The following is a 20,676-nucleotide window of genomic DNA, read 5'->3' as shown; positions in this document are numbered from 1 at the left end:
CCTCTCTGTCTCTCTGTGTCTCTCTGTGCCTGTCTCTCTGTCTCTCACGCACACATGCACACACATGATCATATACATGATCTACACTGAAATATTTGTGTTAGTTGATTGTATTATGTTTAAACAACGCTTGCATTTTTGTCTCAGAGAGTATGCCTTCGCACTTTTATCGGCAGACTGAGAGAATTGCAAACTAACAGAGTTACCTCCCTCCGATCGAAATCTTTCTCGACAAGTGCCGTGAATCCTGAGTGAGTTACCGACAAAGCATAATTTAATCGACCGCTAGAGCATGAGTATCAAACCACCTGACAGGAGACATCCGACTTGGGTGACATCAGCGATTAATTGCCAAGTTTGTCTGCTGGCGTTTCAGTGCTTCAGTATGAAGCTGGACACATCCTGTTCTCAGCATGTTTAGAATGTTCTATTTTACTGAGAAACTATCTTCCATTTTTTTTATTCAAAGCATATTTTCATCATAATCCTTAACAATTCCCTACAAAACTGACATCGCTATGTTCATATACTACGAACAAAGTGTCTTCAGCAACTCTTACTTGTCCTAAGAAGCGAGCAACTGGTTGTCTTGATGGGCACTAGTCATCGTGTCCCAGATGCTTATTGATTCTGTTCACCGGACTGCTTGGTCCAGACAAGAATATTTATAGACGGTCGTTATGAGAGCGGCCCCTTACACAGCGCACGAACACACACACGTGTGCTATATAAGGAAAAACAAAGCCAATTCACAACGTACAATATTTCGCTATTGTAGTTCTAATCTACCTGGTATAACCGTGAATACATTAGGTATTAGATGTATGTAGTTTACAATCAAGCCCACTCAAAAGTAATGTCAGTATCGGTCATGTTTCAGTAATTCACCCCCGACGTCTATGGACCAAGCTGCACCAAGCCATGATTATCACTGGAGTACTCAAGACAGCCTTCACCACTGTTATGTTTGTTCTCAGTGATGACATCCCTCAATACTTTCGGCTGGTTTCAGTGCACTGTACCATGTCGACATCTACCATTCCACTTCATGTGTAAAGCCCCGTGAAGTCCAGGGTAGAATAAAAAAGGCGACTATGCTTGTCGTAAGAGGCGACTAAAGGGATCGCGTGGTCAGACTCGCTGACTTGGTTGACACATGTCATTGGTTTCCAATTTAGCAGATCGATGCTCATGTTGTTGATCACTGGAGTTTCTGGTCCAGACTCGATTATTGACAGACTGCCGCCATATAGTTTGAATATTGTTGAGTGCGGCTTAAACACAACTGACTCACTCCAACACACTCCAGTTTCCAATTGAGCAGATCAATGCTCATGTTGTTGATCACTGGATTGGCTGGTCCAGACACGATTATTTACAGATTGCCGCCATATAGCCGGAATATTGCATAGTGCGGCGTAAACTCACCTCACTCACTCATCATACGTAAAACCTGACGTTCCCATATACGACATGTTCTTCAGCGGAGGGTTCTTATTATCACACTTTTTTTCATTTGTATAAAATTTGACATACCAATGTCTCTAAGCGTTCCATGTAAACCAGCTGTTAAGTATGAGTGATGTCTGTTTTCCATAATTTGCTCGTAATATTGAACTCAAGTAAAATATTATTCCAAATACTGTAAATAATTTTATAGATGTAAGTCATACAATGATATCTGTGCAGTTTTCATGTTCGCCACTTCATTTCACGTCACGGCCGAGGTGACTTGTTACAGATCACTTTCCACCGATGTGCATATATACTGGACAAAAATAGTTAGGGATATCTGTAAATTTTGAAATTTTGATTAATGATTATTTAGTCACTGACATACTAATAAAATATCAGTCATAAAAATAAAAATATGGACAACTTATTTTGTCCAGTATATTTTTAAAAAAGAATGAGCGTTTACACCTCAGCCCTGAGATGAGATGAGTAGAAACATTATTGTTGTTGAAGAATCTATAGGAAACCATTGTTTTCAAAGCGAAAAAAGCAGACTTCCGGAATTCGCCGGGGGCATGGAGTCATTAGATCATACGTACTTCTTCGAATCCAAGAGTATGTTTACACCCAGATTTGCATGCGCTGTGTTGTATTGTAACTGCACCTCTTTATAATCGAGATGTGCACAAAGAGTAGTTTGCGATTATTTGTATTATCACTTCGTATGAACCGCTCATTTTGTCACTGGTTTATCATCCAAGGTATAATTTGAATTGCATCACAATGGTTGGGACTTCGGAGCCGAAACAGCAGTTTGTTTCTGGAACTTGACTGTTACTGACAAGGTGCCTAATGATAATGATGTTAAATGCCTCGCAACATAATACACATGCATGCAGTGAAGGCAAGAATGGTCAAGGCAATGAGACGATGCCGTTTGGTTATATTGAAATCTGTTTGAGATTTGCACTCGTGTACTTTGATTCTCGTGGACACTGCATTGTCATCCAGGGCAGTACTTCGAATATCTAATGTCCTGCATCGTCACCCTCTTGCAGCTTCTTCCATGTCGGACGTCGACATACAGACGTTCTTTATCATGACAACAAATGCCGGTTTCACTAGGACAAACGTATTGGTGAGCTGGGGTTTTTTCCAGTATGTTTGGGGATTTGCCTCAAAGTGTGGAGATCACCATAGCCTACTGTGAAGAAACTCTCTCTGGCCTCAAACATTTTCTATGGATAATTATTTTGATTTTATTGAGTCTTGTATTGTTCTGGGTCTATAAACGGAACAATATATACCTGACACGTGTTTCTTGAAAAGTGTCCAGATAACTAGATTAGTATTATATCTACCTACATATCACTTCATAGAGTTTCAAAGTGTAGTATTTGAAGCAAAAACGTTGTTCAAGGCGAGGCTGTCTTTTCCATACATTCTCAACAAAGGCACTTGATAACCTGTGCATTTGCCATTCGTTATGTTGTTGGGTAAGATCGCCCAGATACGTGTCTACAGCTGATAGCTATTTCCGGTTTTGTTTACGAGATAAATATTCTCTGTAATCTTAATCCATGCATATATTACATTGCTCATCAAAAATGGATTTGAACTGAAAAGGTAAACAAGCTTGTCTATTAATGTTTCTTGCAAATGTGAAGTCTTCACTGACACAGTCGTATTCTCTTTATTCCTTATAATAATTTCACGTCCGTCCCAGGTATGCATGCTAATTAAAATATTTGCGTCATTTGTTAACATTTTGCGTAATTTAAGCATGGCGCAGGGCCAAATGAATCCCTGCAATGTAATATGTAAGTATATATAATACTAATATATGGATTTAAACACAAAAGAGGATACATGTTAGGCATTCAGATGATTTTGAGAGCTCGGGCCAAGGCGGACCGAACTCTTGTGGTACAGTGTCTTTGTTGAGAATGTATGGAAAAGAGGGCCTCACTTTGAGCGAAGGTTTTGCTTCAGATCCTACACTTTGAGACTCTGTGGGGTGATATGTAGGGAAATATGATACCAATCTAGTTATCTGGACACATTTCTAGAAACGTGTCCGGTTTATATTGTGTTTAACATGACCGGCCAAGTCGGACCGAAGAGAGACTATTAAGCAATTGAGGCTGTGTTGGTGGTTTTGGTTCCAAAGGATTTTTTTCCGGCAGTCGTTGGGAACGGAGAGAGAAAATGGCTTCACTTTTAGTTTACTTATGAAGTGGTATTTAGGTACATGACTTATGATATAATACCATTTTGTTTTTCGTGTGTACTAGTAAATAAGCGCATATGCATATATTAACATGGAGAAAACGCACAGTGTTTCTGAAGATTTGATGGCAGTGTGTGCTAATGAAATACAGAAATATCACAGACAAACTGACCACGTTTCACAATCGTCAGTTGGCCATGGGTCACACTGTCAAACGAACGTCCGAGACCAGTATCTTGTATGGTCAGCAGATAGAGATAGGCTAATCGAATTCAGTGTGAACTTCACTCATCAACTCGTCAATAAAGTAACTTAACTGTGCAGTAGGCACCTTATCGTCAGTCGAATTAGGCAATGGGATTAAGATATAGCAACTGAAATTCACAGCAACAAGTATATCGTCAGTTTTATCAGAAAATGGGATTAGAAATGATAATTGGAATACGTATAAAACAGGGATGGCACAGTCACAAATCATTTTGTGACTGCTGAGTATTAAACAAAATTGTTTGTTTTACTCAGGTGAGAAACTTTCCTTTCTCCTACTTTGACAAATCGTTGCCACTGATGTTCGGAATTAACTGTAATCTATTGATGATACTTTATGTTCCGACCCTTGCCACAACCGTTAGGTATATGTGAAACGTGGCGTCGTTAAATGTATTTCTCAACTACTCCGTATTTGATAATGTTTAACTTTACATTGTTTTGTGGCTATTTTGGATTGTATAAAGTGCGTCGAACATTGCGTTATCAGCACTGTGCTGTCAGTGCTGCATGAACGCCCGTTAGGTTGTATGTGACATATTTTATCTATTATATTACGCTGTGAACACTATGCTGTTTTGTAACTATGTACTATGTAGATTGTATAAACGCCCTCTGGCTTGATGTGTAGAGTATTCAACAATGACATTACGTTGTATACTTTTGAATGTGTATCGTGGTTAATATCGTGTGTATAACGAATCTGTGTATGATGTTTATGTTCTTTGAAAGCTGATTAATAAATATAATTGCAACATAGTACTATTGAATTATCATGTAAAAATCATCCTGTGACTGTTGTGTATTAAACTCCTTGTTTGTTTTACTCATGTGTTGTGTTGTGTTGTGTTTTGGGTTGGTATAGTCATACCTCTTGCCAAGCGAGCCAATTCCCCAAACAGCTTGTGTGGTATAAAATTCATGACAGTTTTTGTGTGTGTGAATGTATGCTTTGTTTGATCCTTCATAACATATTATAAAATTGTGTTTTCTTTTAATATACATAATCATGTCATATTTGACCATTAAGACTCGTCAATATCAACCTCTCTTTAACATCAATTCTTAAAAATATGAGACCTAAAGGTTCATTAGGAATCCCAATGTCATTGTTAACTACACATTTTCAGTAAAACCATGCTTTTGTGAAGCCAGTAAGTGTATCTTCCCAAATGTGCAGATTTCGTTTGAATATTCTACAGTCCATTTTTTGTATTACCCGGTGGCCCGGTACGACTTGTCTCAAAAATGAAACGTACAGCTTTGTGGATTACAGCTTCTTGTTTATTACGTTGAGAGACGTTTCGTTGTAGTTTCTTACATTGATGCAAAGCTAAATGTGAATACAACCAAACTGTGAGATGAATCACATACATGGCATGTTGTGACAAACAGCGGATTAATATCGATAACAGCATGTGATAGAATAAACAGGTGGTGCATAACTGGAAGAGGCCAGTAGGGAACAAAAATAACAAAGAGCACTAGTGATGATTCCAATGACGAGTGGGATTAAGTAGTAACAACAAATAGACACAATGCTTAGATAGTCTATGTTTTGAATAGTTCTTCATATGTCGATGCTATGTAGTATCCTTGGTCTCTATTGATCAAAGGTTTGTGGCAGCGGATATCGATGGCGTCCAGCAGTTTCCTTTTTGTCCTGGTTTTTGGTTGACAGGACTTCGAATTCGTCGAACTTGATTCGATGAGTGGGGAATTTTGGTCTGAGATTGCTGATTTGCTTGCTAAACAAGTAGTAAGCCGACTTTTCTTGGCCCGACTTTCAGGCCATCCCGTTAATAAGCGGCTGAAAAACCTGTTAGAGCACTACTGCACCAATCAAATGTCATGTGTATGTCATTTCTAAAGCTAATGGAACTTGATCTTTAAGTTTAGAACAACAATATCTTGAAACCTGCCAAGGTCCTTACAACTGTGCACATACATGTGGAATATAACCAAAATATGAAAAAAGAAATTAACTGGAGTCGTATATTAGTAGTTGCCAGTGTAGAGATGATACAACTATTTGGATGATCAAGTTCTTTATATGGACATGCAAATTTTTCATGCTTGAAAACGGTGTCAGAACCGAAACGTCGAAGTTGTTAGAATAAAGAAGTTGATCATCAATATAGTTGTGCTATCTCTAAAGAAATTAACAAAACAAAACAAAACAAAGAACAATTTGGGAAAAAGAACAAAGGTAGATAGATTTGAAATTGTGTTCAAAACCAGAGTGTTCTATGCATCAGAAATATAGCTGAATCATTATTGTATAGCTATTGTGTGATTATTTCCCCTTAGCTGCAAGCGGGCAATGAACACTCAACTTTTCTGTTCACGGATATACTCTCGAGCATCTCTTGTGGATTTTGTAAGACATTTTCAGCTATGAATATACTGAAGTTATGTGAATTCACACAAATGACATCTTAATTATATGAAGATTTGTGTGACCACTTCAAAGATGTACAGTGACTATGTCTCATGAAGGTTTGTGTGACCACTTCAAAGATGTACAGTGACTATGTCTCATATATCTACAGACCATGCATATGTGTGTGGAAAAGGTGCATCAGAAATGTCCATTAATATAATGTTATGTATACTGTTATACTTAGTGAATATTAAATAAAAAATGTCACGTCAATATAAAGTAGCTATATGTTAATTTTCACAAAACATTCAAAGTAAACAAATTATATAGCTGATTAATTACAATAAAATACATAAATGCTTAGGGACATGTTAAGTGATTACATTAGGCAAATGCAAGATCCATCTGATTACAAACACCCTACTTCAAACAAATGCCAAAACAACAATACAATACTTAAACGCTTATGAAAATCCTCTGAACATTTAAAAACATGTATTTATTGGTAATTGTTAAGAAAATATTTCCACTTTTAGTCTTAATAGGTGATGGAAAGGATATTGATAAATAAATGAAAGCACTTTGATGTGTTAAACAAGGAACAATGAAAACATTTCTTCAAAAATATTAGTTTTAAGGGTGTGTGGGTAGACTATTACAGCATAAGCAGATTAATAACCCGAACCCAACATTTGCTGATTGATTGCGTGTCACCAGGAAACCCTATCACACACAAAGGTCTGTCCACTAGGTTTATCATGCTTAGAACCGACCTTCATCACAGATGTCATTTTGTCTCAAGAGAACAGTTAATGTCAACATGTCAATCACTGGATTGCCTTTCACTGGCATATAGCTAGACTGTTTGCTTTGTGTGGATTTAAACAAAGATATCAGTACCCCAGCATGTGGAGAATGACTGCCACTAGAGCAACACAGCCAGCCAGCACTACGCTGACAACCACGGTAGTCACAGACGGCATGTTCCGGTCCATCCATGAAGTCGTGATGGGACTGGCAGGGAAGTCCTCTGATTCTGGTTCATCTTGCATAATCTCTGATTTTTGTATCTTTCCCTCAGCAAACAACACCTGCACATAACAAACTGTTTCTTCAAGTAATCCGCTAAAACGAATGTGGATGTACTGTTATCATCCCTGAAGTTGAAGTTACACAAGGATACTGTGTGCACGATTGATTCACTAAACAGGGATCACCCATACATCCGTAAGCTCCCACGTCATGTCTACACCTGTAATTCCCCCTCGCCCATCCATCCACTCCATATCTACAGCTGTGATCTCCCATCTCACGTGTACACCTGTTATCTCCCAGTCCATGTCCTTACCTATGATCCCCCGCCCAATGTCTACACTTGTGATCTCCCACACCATGTGTACACCTGTGACCCTACTCCTGTCCACACCTGTGACCCCCTCCCGATGTCTACACCTGCACATGTGATTCCCCACTCAATGTCTACACCTGTGATCTCTACTCCCCTCCCTCCACACTCTACGTCTACACCCGTTACTCTCCCACTACATGTCTACACTTGTGATCCCCCGCTCCATTTCTACTCCCGTTACCATCCCGCTCCATGATTACACCTGTGATCTCCCAGTCCACGGCAACACCTGTGATCTCCCACTTCATGACTACACTTGTGACCTCCACTTCATGGCTACACGTGTGACCTCCCACCTTGTGTCTGTACCTATAATCTCTGATTCTTTGACCTTTCCCTTTACCTGTGACCCTCATGTCTACATCAGTGTCACCCATATCTACACCAGTGACCTGCATGTTTACACCAGTGTCACCCATGTCTACACCAGTAACCCTCATGTCTACATCAGTGTCACCCCAAGTCTACACTAATGACACCCATGTCTACACCAGTGTCAACCATGTCTACACCAGTGTCTCCTAAGTCTACACCAGTGGTCACCATCTCTACACCAGTGTCACCCATGTCTACACCAGTGGTCACCACGTACATCTACAACAGTGACCCCTATGTCTACATCAGTGTCACCCAAGTCTACACCAGTGACCTGAATGTCTACATCACTGACACCCACTGTCTACATCAGTGACCTGCATCTCTACACCAGTGTCACCCAAAGTCTACACGAGTGACCCCTCTGTGTGCACCTGTGTAACCCATGTTGCTCCATGTCTTCACTTGTGTCACCCATGTCTACACCAGTGGTCACCACATCTATACCAGTGACACCCATGTCTACACCAGTGGTCACCACATCTACACCAGTGACACCCATGTCTACACCGGTGGTCACCACAGCTACACCAGTGACCTCCCTGTCTGCACCAGTGTCACCCATGTCTACCATTTGCCGCGATGTCTACACCCAGTAACCCCCATGTCTACACCTGTGTCACCCATGTCTACACCAGTAGTTCTCATGTCTTCACTAGTGTCACCCGTGTCAACGCAGGTGTCACCCATTTCTACACCAGTGCCACTCCCTATCAACATGTCTCACCCACCTCTCTGGCTGCTCTCTCCCCAGCCTGGATTGCTCCCTCCATGTATCCCAACCATTCTGTAGCTGTTTCTGTTCCAGCAAAATACACACGGTGGTGTGGCTTCCTGATCTCCCTGAAGAAAACATTTCTTCATACGCATAACATATGTCTCCACTGAAATAACAGTAATGATTCTGACAATCATCTTTAGTTGGCATGACAAAGCAATGTACACTCGTATGATCAGACTCAACAGTCAATGGGTTTATATCAGAGCAAGGCATGATGACAGGTACCTAATGTCGTTGTAGACTTGAATACTGCATACTGCATTAAGCCCGTACGTTCCATTCTATACAAGCACTCAAGGGAAGTGCAAACATGAAGCTGCCTACCACATTTTGATACGCGTCCACTCCCTTGGGAGGGGCAATGAAGTAATCGCTTTGTGAAGGAAGCACTTCTGTGCGAGCTGAAACAGCATTATCTCACAACGAATACAATCCACACTTCAACCCGTCCGTAGCATCAACGACAAAGCACCACCGGAATACTGAAACAGTGTTACAAGTCTGATTCACGTCCGCCCATATTGTGCAAGAGGATGGTGTAATATGTTATCAAGTGTAATATCATTTCACTTTCTTCCCACACTGTGTTAGTACTCTGGAGTGACATGTGACTATGTCATGCCCCACCCCACACCACCACCCCAACCCCCACCCCATCCGTCTGCACCCAGAATTCTGGAACCAGTGTAACGTGGTACAGCTTACCTTCCATACTCTGTCAGTACTCCAGGAGGAAGTGTGACCGAGTAGCACCCCCCAGAATATTCATCATCCATCCAGTTCTTCTCCACATATCCCACAGGCTGAAGAAGTATTGTTTTGAGCAGTAAGAAAAGTCTAAAGATGACTGATGTCAAATTGCATGAACCAAATATATTCTTCTCTTTTCTAGAATGTACCCATGAAACATTAAAGAGCATAAATAACATGACTAGATATTGCATATCTCACTGAAACTATTCACAAACATCAAACTCATTACCTCCAAAAACTTCTTGTTTTTGAATAGTTCTGCAAATTGCTGGCACAATTTCTGTTTTCTGAAACGATGTATAACAATGTTATCATGATAAAATATACTGGACAAAATCATTTAGGGATAATAGTACTTTTATGGCTAATATTTTATCGGTATGCCAATGAATAAATACACCATCATTCAAAATTTCAAAGTTTACAAATATCCCTAACTATTTTTGTCCAGTATATACTGAAATACTATTCCAGCAACTACAAAACAGACTGTCTCATGTCTGAAGAAAACCATTACATACACTGTAAACAACCGCTAGAAGGTTTTAGATTAAAAGACAAACTACATGCTGTTCATGTATATAATCATTTACGTGTGATGATTATCACAATATCACAATGTTCATCCTCCACAGAAGTGTTTGAACATTGGATTTAACAACCTGTGTAGTTTCTAGTCGTAGTCGTAGTCGTAGTCGTAGTCGTAGTAGTAGTAGTAGTAGTAGTAGTAGTAGTAGTAGTAGTAGTAGTAGTAGTTCGGCGAACATATTGTACAATTTGACATGACACACTGATGGACATGGATGCTGACCATGTTATAAACTGGTGGTTCTCCTGGAGCAGACCCTTCTATTTGCAGGCTATTTTGATAGAGATGACTGACATAACATTGACCCACCTCTCTTCCTTTGTAAGTTGACTCAGGCTACGACACTTGTCAGCCAGGATGAAGGCCATGATCGAAGCATGGGAGCCGTCTGGTTTTGTGTCATCAAAGCATGCAGCAGATGGCCCTGTATCACTCGAAGCCATTCCACTCAGATCTGTAAATCAAACATCACTAGTGATGAGACGATATTGTGCCACTTTGATCTGTAACTTTGTATATCACTAGAAATGTAGTATTGATGTGTCATTTAGATTTGTAACATTACCAGTGACGAAAACCTCATTTGTCCCTTAGATCTGTATCATTATGCATCATTAAAAATAAATGCAGCAATGTTGTGGCATATACATTTGTACTCGTAACATAACTAACTGGAAACACTTCATTGCATGTTAAATGTGTATCAAAATACGAGTGATGAAACATTGCTATGCCATGTAGATATTTAGCTCTTCCACGTGGATCTGTAAACTCATCAATAACAGCAGACCAGCTACCAGTTCCATATATCGTGACATGTGCTCACCAAGCTCTCTCCAGAATGGGGTGCTGTAGAACATGTTTGTCTTGATGATGGAGCCCATGGGGACTCGCTGAATCAACTGGGCCTTGAGACCAGGTAGCGGAGGAGTGAAGTGCACTCTGGATATCAGCGGCAGTGGCATGGCGCTGATCACGTATTTACACTGAGGGGAAGAGAAAACACTCCTTAAGTCACCCGAGACAGTTTGGTATTTTATAATAACAGTGCAAGCAAGTTGTGTCGAACACGTTGGGACCAAGGGAACAGTTCAACGTCGATATGTTCGATACATCCATCAGCATAGAGTAATGGTACAGTGAAGGAAATTTGGCAACGACTGAGAGATGTGTTCGACACAACCGTGTTCGAGACATTAGGGTTCTACTGTATTTCAGTTTTGATAGGTTTTGTATCACTATCGGTGATATGCAGTTACAGTGACATTTTTTGCCCATTTCCTTGTCATTGTACCCTTATCACCATTTCTCAAGCAGTTTATGTGAGTGTTTCCGATGCATCTTATACCAATAGTCAGGTTTACAGAGCTTTATGCTTCAACCATTGATCCAGGGAGCATGATGCAGAAAGATAACACCAGTGTGGCAAGTGTGAATTACCGACCTTGACGACTTTCCCATCAACGGTTTGGACAATTGCTCCTGCACCATCCTGTGTGACGCTGGTGACTGGGGAGTTGAGATGAACATCAGCACCGAGCCAGTCACTCATCCCCGCAGACAGCTGCTGGGTCCCACCAACGATCTTCTTCTCCTTGGAAGACATAAACAAGGGGTAAGCACGACAGATCTTGCATAGTTCACGAGAATTTGACTAACATTCATTGCGTGGTACATCATTGATTAGGGACAGCCTGTTTCTACTGTATCCACATTGTATCCATTGTATGGATGGAGTACAGACTGAGACTATCAGGCTATCTGTGTTCCATCACTTATGAGAGACAACATGCTGACATTTAGGTCACTGTGAGTTAAGGGCTGACTGATACTAACATTCAACCATACTGACATTGAGGTCATTGTCGATGGTGTGCAGGCTGAAATTAACATTCTACCTGTGCTCCGTTAGTGATGAGAGATATCCTGTTGAAACCATGACCACCGTGGATATATTGGAGGAAGTATAGAAGGGACAACTGATGGTCCTCGGATGTAAAAATAGCGTTGATGAATATCTTGAGTATTCCTTTCACTTCCCTGAAATATAACAGAAAGAGAAAACAGTAGCCTCAATGGACTTGAAGGTGCAAGAGCAAACATCGTCTTTTTCAAAAACAGTAATTCTCTAGTTCTAACAGTGATTTTTACTCTTTCTAATGCTAATTGTAACCACCATCAGGATGAGAGGCATATAGAAGATCCTACACGGCCTTCTGTGTAATGTCATATTTATTGTACGAGTTAATGATTTGGTGTCAAATTAGCGAAAGCGAGTTTGATACTAAAACTTTCACGGGTATAATCAAAGTGGTATTTTACGGAAGCGACTTTAGTATTCTGAACCCTTATTCTCGAAACGTTCGTGGCCCTAAGAATTCTTAACTTTGACCGTAGCCAATGTGTTAAGAATGGGCTTAAGACGTTCGTAGGGATACGAACGTTTCGAGAATAGCTAGCCTGTTTATTGTTCTCCAAAACAAATTGATAAAATCTGCCTACAGAGTGATGACTCTCTGCTTTCCATGAGTCAAGCAAGGTCTGATACTATTGTGACAGAGGTATTCATACTGTGACGTCAGAACTGTAAACCGTTATGGCGTCACACCTCTTACACTATCACACTAGTTATATAATACCTGGTCCAGCAAATAGAGTCGATGAACTCCTGTACAGTGATTGAGTCCCACTCCTTCGCCTTGGCTGCCTTCCAGGGAGCTTCGACGGGCACCTGCAACCAGCACACTACTATGTTCATTCCATTGTCACCTGGTTCATGTTCATAGATCTTCAAAGGGTGACAAGAAACAACTGAAATTCTTAGTTATCCAATATGGCGGGTCATGGAAACGAAACGTCATTCGCGCACCGATAATACTGGTACATATGATCCCATAGTGCTCATGATTTCTTCTTACAAAATTTCGAAGTTGTAGTAACCGTTTTTTGGCTAAGATGTTTTCGCAGTTTGCGTTAAGAGAGAAACTAAGACTGTTTCTTAAACTTAAGCCTTCTTAAGGAAATTTAAGTGAAAAACTAAGAACATTCTCAGAAGCATTGTGAATTCTGCATCCAGTTGACTGAGAGAAGAATTAGAGAAGAATGAGATGCACACCCGACTCGTTCTCCACACACCTCAAATATTAACTGCTTGGAAAAGACAATGTATATTGACAATGTAAGATATTGTGTGAATGCTACTTTTCCCAAAATTACTTCTCCTCAGGAGTATGAGAATGGGAATGCAATGGCAGGTAACTCTCAGTAGAATGTCTTCCATGAAATGACCAAAACTGCTGCAGTACTCGGGTACTTCTTTGTGAAGATTTGGACATCAGTTCAAAATATTCTGAATATTCAGAGGTTTCGAAATATATTATGTAGATATACTTTGAGATGGAAAGGTAGCCAAACAGTAGAAGTATTGGTTTTGTCAATCGTTTTTTCTTGAGAAGGCAATTGTAAAGAATAGATAATAAATCATCAAGCAATTGCGTTGCAGTGCACCTGTTTAGCCATCTTGTCAATGGTTCTCATTGCATTATTATAATCAAGGTAGCTGAAAGGATTTCTCAGACTTGGCATTCTTCCCTTAAAGGCTGACCAGGAACCCTGAAAATATTCAGACATCACATGACACAAGCATGGAAGTAGTATCTTTGTGACTGTCCATTAAATCAGTTCCTTACAGTGTATCTAATTCAAGAAAATTCAAAATTTACGTTATGTCCACAATATTGGTTTGCTCTTTGCAAAAGTCAAGGTGATATGTTTTCTTCTTATGGTCATTGAAACGTTAAATCCTAAAAGACTAGAAATGTTGAGAATATCTTAATAATCGTTGTCATTTATAAGATGTTGTCTTCAGCCTCACTAAGGGTTGTCAGACTCGCTGACTTAGGACGTAAAAATACAAGTCATAATTAATGCCAACAAATGGGTTCAAGATATGTCACTAACATGAGTATACAGGATAGTCTTGTAATCCTCATTGACATTGTATACTTGTAGTCCAAGTTCCTTGATGAGTCTGTACACTCTGTTCTGGGTGGGTCCAACGTAGGCCGCGCCCACATCCACCCAGCCGTGAGTTGGGTCCTACAATTAAACAATCCACTTCAACAAAACATTGATCACAGATAGAAAATATATCCTGATTAAAAGGTAAGCCCGAGTTTCACCTATAATGAAAAGTAATTAATAGACACATAGACAAAACACACAAACGTATCTTCTTGTTGGCAATGTTAATAACATCATTGCAATGGTTTCTGAAATTACGGTCAGTAAAACAAGTGGTGGATAACCTACGGCAACATCCAGGTAGCCCGTATGTTAACGACTTAATAATAAACTAATGTCCAAAAGAAACGCTAGCAAATATTTTGCTGGTCTGAGAAAAGACTAAAGCTAAATACGGTAACATTAAATACTATATTGCAAAATCAATCATTCAGTACTTGATGACAACGAGAACAAAAACTAGGCCGCTCGTGATCTAAGATCACATTAATGACACTGGGGTGCATTGTCCAATGTTCGATCACCAATGCAGAGTCGACTGGGATTTTCACAACTTTCTGGGCAGCACATTTTGTTCAATGACAGGTGTGGCCACCTTTAGCACTGATGCAGGTCCGACCCCGACGTCGAACTGAGTAGCTGAGTCGTCTGACATCTTCATTAGGGATCCGACGCCACTCCTTCAGCAGAGCAGCAGCCAAAGCGTTCCTCGTCAAAAGTTCAAGACGTCCTAGTTATTCCCAAAGGTGTTCAGATAGGGACAGATCTTGAAGAGCTGGAACTTGCTTTCGTCACCAAAGTTCACTCTTCGCCAGTTTCACTGCTGCCGGTGTGGCACAGTGCTGGTTCATCCCAGTCTGGCATGTTGATGTTGACACGCCAACGTCATGCCCTTGGAAGGTCGATCGGTATACAGACTATGAATGCGGAGTCGTCTGGTCCGACTGTCTGCTGACTGGATGGTGTCAACGTGGTGTATCGGTTCCCCAAACGCAACACTCGTAAATACTGGTCTTCGTATTGGGTATAGAGACCTTCAGCCTAGCACTCTTTGACCTATCGACAGTACTGTCAGTCTGTCGTAGACGTGTGACCAGTCTTCCGATGGTGGGTTTGCACCATGCCATGGCCCTAGCCACATGCTCTTGTGTCTGTTCCATCTGTAACGTACCATTTGCTGTCTCTCTGCTCTGGTGTTAAGGTGCTGTAAAAGACCTTTCAAAATACTTCATCGCACATGTTGCTATTTTTGAGATATTGCTGTCATCGTGCACACTACCTTCCAGGAAATGTTGAAGGATAATAACTAAACAAAGATGACCTGTTCTTGTGTGTGCATATTCGGGTAAACTGACTTCAATGTGTTGAGTGATCTGGAGTTCATTTCAGAGTTGAAGGAGGCATAGAAGAATGAAGACAATTACAACTAACAATGACTTTGATAGGGAGCTGATGGGACTAGACTCAGCCAGACCCGTGCCTGTACCTTGACTGTGTAGGACCGTCCTCCGACACGGTCCCGGGCTTCGAGGACAGCAACACTTAATCCACTCTTCTTGAGTAAACAGGCAGCACTCAGTCCTTTAAGAAAGACAATAAGAATTCACATGAGCAGGAAAACTGTTAACTTGGATACACAGGGTCCACTAAACATATGATATCAAGTTTACCACAGTTTGCAATATGAGGAATCATTAACAGCAGGTGCTGCTACAGGATTGTGTTACAACCTGGTGGAAGGAGGATTGTGTTACAACCTGGTGGAAGGAGGATTGTGTTACAACCTGGTGGAAGGAGAAATCGTCAATGATCATGTTAAAAGAGTTCGTGTTAATGTTTGTGAGTAAACGTTAAGGACTCCTGCTAACAGCATCTGCTAAGATGCCTTCAGCTTGTAATTTGTGTAATTGTTGTAAGAGAGTAAATCTTGTAAACTATCTCCCTAACAGAGAGTCCTAGATGCAATTTCAACACAGTTTCCTCACCACTGATACCAGCGCCAATAACTGCAACATCCACACGAATGCCGTTCATCTTCAAATGCTCAGAGAAACTCTATAAACGAAGATAAAAAATCAAAATATTGCCACTGCTGTCGTCTGATAAGTAAATCAGTGATTATAATAGAACTACCCAGTTCATCAGGATGTGTTTTGCTGGGGCTGGATATTTAACACATTTCGATTTTTCTAGCTTAGTGTAATGCCTCTCAATAAATACTAGTAATTGAGTCTGAACCAGACAATCCTGTGATTGGTATCATGGTCAATAGTCTAGACAGCTGGCATACGATAACAAGCATCTACCAACCAACGAACCAACTGACCACTTGGCCCCACATGTCGCTTCCTTCAACAAATATGGGTTACTTGAAACCAGTTCCATTCCAGATCTTCACGAGTTTAACATGATGTGATCATATTTTGATTGGAAGTAATATATTTCTGCATACATTCCTGACTACGAGCAGAGAAACGTAAAATAGCTGTTAAACCTTCCACATCTGCAAATATGTGGACATACCTTATTGCCCGCTTTCCCAATATGATATCTATTGGTCTGTAATACCCTTACACTATGTGTCTTATCACATAACAAGAAGACTTCTTCATCAGTATCAACCGCCACAGTATTGTCTTCCTATCTTCTCCATTCTTCTCACAAACAGGGGTACATTAGCTGTTAAATGACGACTGATCACTGTTATGCCCCCTATGAGTGAAATGAGACGAAAGATATTGGATGTTAAAACGAACACTGTGCGCAAAAGAGAGCATTCGTCTATTCGTAACACGCTACAGTCAATCAGAATACGCATGGGACAGTATCGTTGTGAAAAAGGCAAATTGAAAACAGATACAATATAAGAATGATTCAGCGTTTACAATTTCCGTCTGCGCTACTGTGCGGAACGGTCTATTTTCTCGCACTGTGAAATTTCAAAACGGGTCTATTATTATCCCTATCAGTAAGTATTTCATATTATCAGACAGGTTCTTTTGTCGTCAGTTTGTGTTAAGGTGCATTTAGTCTGAAAATTATGTTGAACTACTTTCGATTGGACAGTTCATGTTGCGATACCCAATCGAAACATGTGCACTCTTAGTTTCTTGTTGAAAACCGGACAGGCAGGCTTTTGTCCGGACTGGTAATTTTGTAAACTTACCAGTCCGGCTGCCTACGTGGAATTTAGGTAGTTTTAAACACTGGGTAATGTGACATGCTTATATGAAGTTGTCAAAGTGTATGTGCAGCGAGAATCCATGACTGACACAAAATCACGCAGAAAGGAAACGATAATTATCGGCATTACTGGCTTCTTCTCTGGCAATGAAAACGATATAAACATATGACAATACACAGATTGTCACTATCATCCTGAGTTGCTTCAACCCCATATTTATGTACAAGCGATCCCTGAATCAAAGAAAAGGGCCTCGCAAAATCCATCGGTAGACATGTCACACATTAGTATTGTACAGGAGTATACACAGTTGCCGTATACCAACGATTACACTTTCACCATCCTAAAGTACAATTTGCGTATCGTTCAGACATTCTTTCATGTGATTGATTGGATCATTTACGTGTATTCTTTTTCGTATCATATCCGTCCATGTAGGATATACGGTTTATATTTTTTGAGTGTCTGAGTGAGTTTAGTTTTACGCCGCCATCAGCAACACTCCAGTGGTCTGCAAATAATCGACTCAGGACCAACCAGTCCAGTGATCAACAACAGGAACATCGATCTGCTCAACGGGGAACCAGTGAGATGTGTCAACCAAGTCCGCGTGCCTGACCACCCGATCCCGTTAGTCGTCTCTTACAACAAGTATAGTTAACTTTTGTGACATGCACAGGACGCTGAAGATCTATTCTACCCCGGATCTTCACGGGTCTTTTTCTTTGAAAGTACTGTTTGTTTCTTACTTACATAAGAACGTGACATACTGAGTGAAGAATACCATATTTCAAACGTTTTCACAAGTGGTAAAAGAGTCCATGCAGGCATAATACCAAAATGTACTTCAGAAACAGTGTTAGATTCTAACCTTTTGTACAATTCATGGAAACTGGAGATGCCTGTTAATCAACATACCTATGTCGTCTTTTTCCGATGTCGACAAATATATAAAACAACAGGGGCTTGTAACGCTAAAACCTGAAATTTTTAGAGGCATTTTAGAAGTTGCAAGGATGAAGGAAAACGAAGTTCTATTTTACTCTGATGAGTACGACGTTTCGGCGTATGTACTTACGCCGTTATCAAGCATGTGATACATACATTGCTGCTTGCGGAGTATATACAATTACGAAGGCTGATGCACACTGGGTATCTGGAAGTGATCTGAGCAGATTGGGCTGATGTACAGAGTGATGGATTGTGATGTGATGTGAGTTTGATGTACAGTGAGATAATAGTAGGTAGGTTGAAGGATGCAGTTGTGATTACAATACGCAAAGGAAATCCTGGCAGCCGTGGGTGGATTACCGGCGGTGATCTTTGATTAAGGGGTGATAGGCTGGGGAGATGAACTAGCCTTTGTCTCGTTTCATGGTGGGGTTGAGGGGTGGGTGATCATGGATTCAAGGATTTGTTTTATCTTGTCGTCTGCTCGGTTGATTTTCAGAATATCGACGTTACTCCATTGGATGTCATAATCAGGGTTATCTTGGGTGTGGCCGGCTATGGCGGATTTGGAGTCGGTTTTCTTGGACTGAGGTTTGGTGTTTGTGTTAATTGGTCGTGGGAGCGGGCGGGATTGGGCTAAAATAACCTTCATTGTAAATGTCGCGATTTAAGCCTTATTCGCTGTATGTTTTGAAATATGAAATCGGATAATTACTAGGACTATTGAATTTCACAAACAGCATCTTAATCATCACTCATATTACGTTTTCATATAAAAAGTAATGATAATTCTGAAACGTAGTCGATGAACCCAGAAACGGGTGTCATGTTTTCGAAAATACACTTATAGGAACGCCGAAGTGCGCATTCCGCCATATTGGATAGTGTTCATAAATTAATATCTTAAGTTTCTTTCTTTCATAACGTTTATGTTGAGATATGTAAAAGAGTATGATGCCTGATACCCACAGAACAACAATGTTTTAAATGTCCAGTAAAACATAGGTAGCATACGATCGACACGACTAGATATATATGCCACGTTCTTCCACACTTTAATTCCCCTCAAAGATTATCCTATATTAGCTGATATCTCTATCCCCAAGACCGACTCCAACCATCGTCTGCTACACCTGTCCTGGTTTTACTTTTGAGGCGACCCCTCCTACATCTGTCTTTTTCTAGTTATAGTGAGAGTCCGTGGTAGCTACATATATCGGTAACCAAGCGTAGTTTAATAACGAGGGGGCAGACGAGAACGGAGTAGTGTCGTCAACATAGTTACGTCATTCGAAACATGTATATTATCGCCAGATAAAGTACTGTTCATCTTTTCGCGAAGCTTCTTAGAATTTCCATTACTTCGTGATGTAAATAAACATGCTAAGTCATACTCTGTATCCCTTTGTATTTATCCTTGCTGAACTGCACAACACACACACATCGTTTCAACACCATGCACATTCTATACATATCATCTCCTCGATCGTGAGAACACATTGCTTAACCCTCACGCTGTTCACCCCAATGAGAGATCCCATTTATGCATGTACATTCAACATCAAAGCACTCAGGTAGTAAAGCTACCTTATTCTTATTGTATACATTACATACATTTGTCTCCTGTACGCAGTCAATATGATGTCATGCTGGAAATATTTGTACAAAGAGCGCTTTCAGAGTACATAGCATAACATCGAAGTTATAACACCACTTTTATGAACCACGCCCAGCCCAGACTACTTCACCAATTCATCATCCCATAAACAAGCGTAGAGGTGTACCACTGGCAGCACCCTTACACGTACATGCATGCTTTGAAACTGAAATATTGAACAGTAATGCAGTGGAAGCTGTCAAAAGTGGTATGTGTCCAATCCGGAAAGTTGTCAACACCAGCTTAAAATATCAGTCCCATCCGTAGCTTGTACATTTACCATCAGCTCTACAATCCAACACTTTGTCTAAACCGGGTAGTTTTTTCAGTCCCAATGAGACAACGTCTACCGTATATGTATTGTACAAAGTGAGAGGCGTGAGTAACACCTACCAACAAAGCTATGCCACTACCAAGGCCACTTTACAAGATTCACATCCCATAAGCAAGCGTAGAAGTGCCACTTGCAGCACCATGATATATGAGACCAGTATATGGAGGACAGCTTTGCCTATAGTGTATAACACGACGTTTAAGGCCTACGTCTTGCCCCTTTTATCACCTGATATATCGGACCAGTATATGGTGGACGGCTTTGTCTATAGTGTATAACACGACGT

At 40.5% G+C, this 20,676-nt stretch overlaps 1 protein-coding gene across 1 annotated transcript in view; it reads right to left on the bottom strand.

Annotated features, from left to right (window-relative positions):
• Window positions 1–7,137: 7,137 nt before the first annotated feature.
• LOC137281581 (amine oxidase [flavin-containing] B-like) overlaps window positions 7,138–20,676 on the bottom strand; it is a 45,476-nt gene continuing 31,937 nt past the window's right edge. Inside the window, exons 3-15 of the mRNA XM_067812908.1 lie at window positions 16,250–16,319; window positions 15,751–15,845; window positions 14,202–14,339; window positions 13,749–13,853; window positions 12,881–12,972; window positions 12,140–12,281; window positions 11,686–11,835; window positions 11,068–11,227; window positions 10,551–10,695; window positions 9,882–9,939; window positions 9,605–9,702; window positions 8,850–8,961; window positions 7,138–7,426 (exon numbers count right to left, since the gene is read on the bottom strand). Coding sequence (XP_067669009.1) covers window positions 7,229–7,426; window positions 8,850–8,961; window positions 9,605–9,702; window positions 9,882–9,939; window positions 10,551–10,695; window positions 11,068–11,227; window positions 11,686–11,835; window positions 12,140–12,281; window positions 12,881–12,972; window positions 13,749–13,853; window positions 14,202–14,339; window positions 15,751–15,845; window positions 16,250–16,298 — 1,542 coding nt within the window. The 5' untranslated portion in view covers window positions 16,299–16,319 and the 3' untranslated portion in view covers window positions 7,138–7,228. The remainder of the gene's footprint in view (window positions 7,427–8,849; window positions 8,962–9,604; window positions 9,703–9,881; window positions 9,940–10,550; window positions 10,696–11,067; window positions 11,228–11,685; window positions 11,836–12,139; window positions 12,282–12,880; window positions 12,973–13,748; window positions 13,854–14,201; window positions 14,340–15,750; window positions 15,846–16,249; window positions 16,320–20,676) is intronic.

This window comes from Haliotis asinina, chromosome 4 (genome assembly GCF_037392515.1).
Source record: "Haliotis asinina isolate JCU_RB_2024 chromosome 4, JCU_Hal_asi_v2, whole genome shotgun sequence".
NCBI classification, from domain to species: Eukaryota; Metazoa; Mollusca; class Gastropoda; order Lepetellida; family Haliotidae; genus Haliotis; species Haliotis asinina.
The sequence above is the reverse complement of the archived record's forward strand: the minus strand, read 5'-3'. Positions and strand labels throughout refer to the sequence as shown.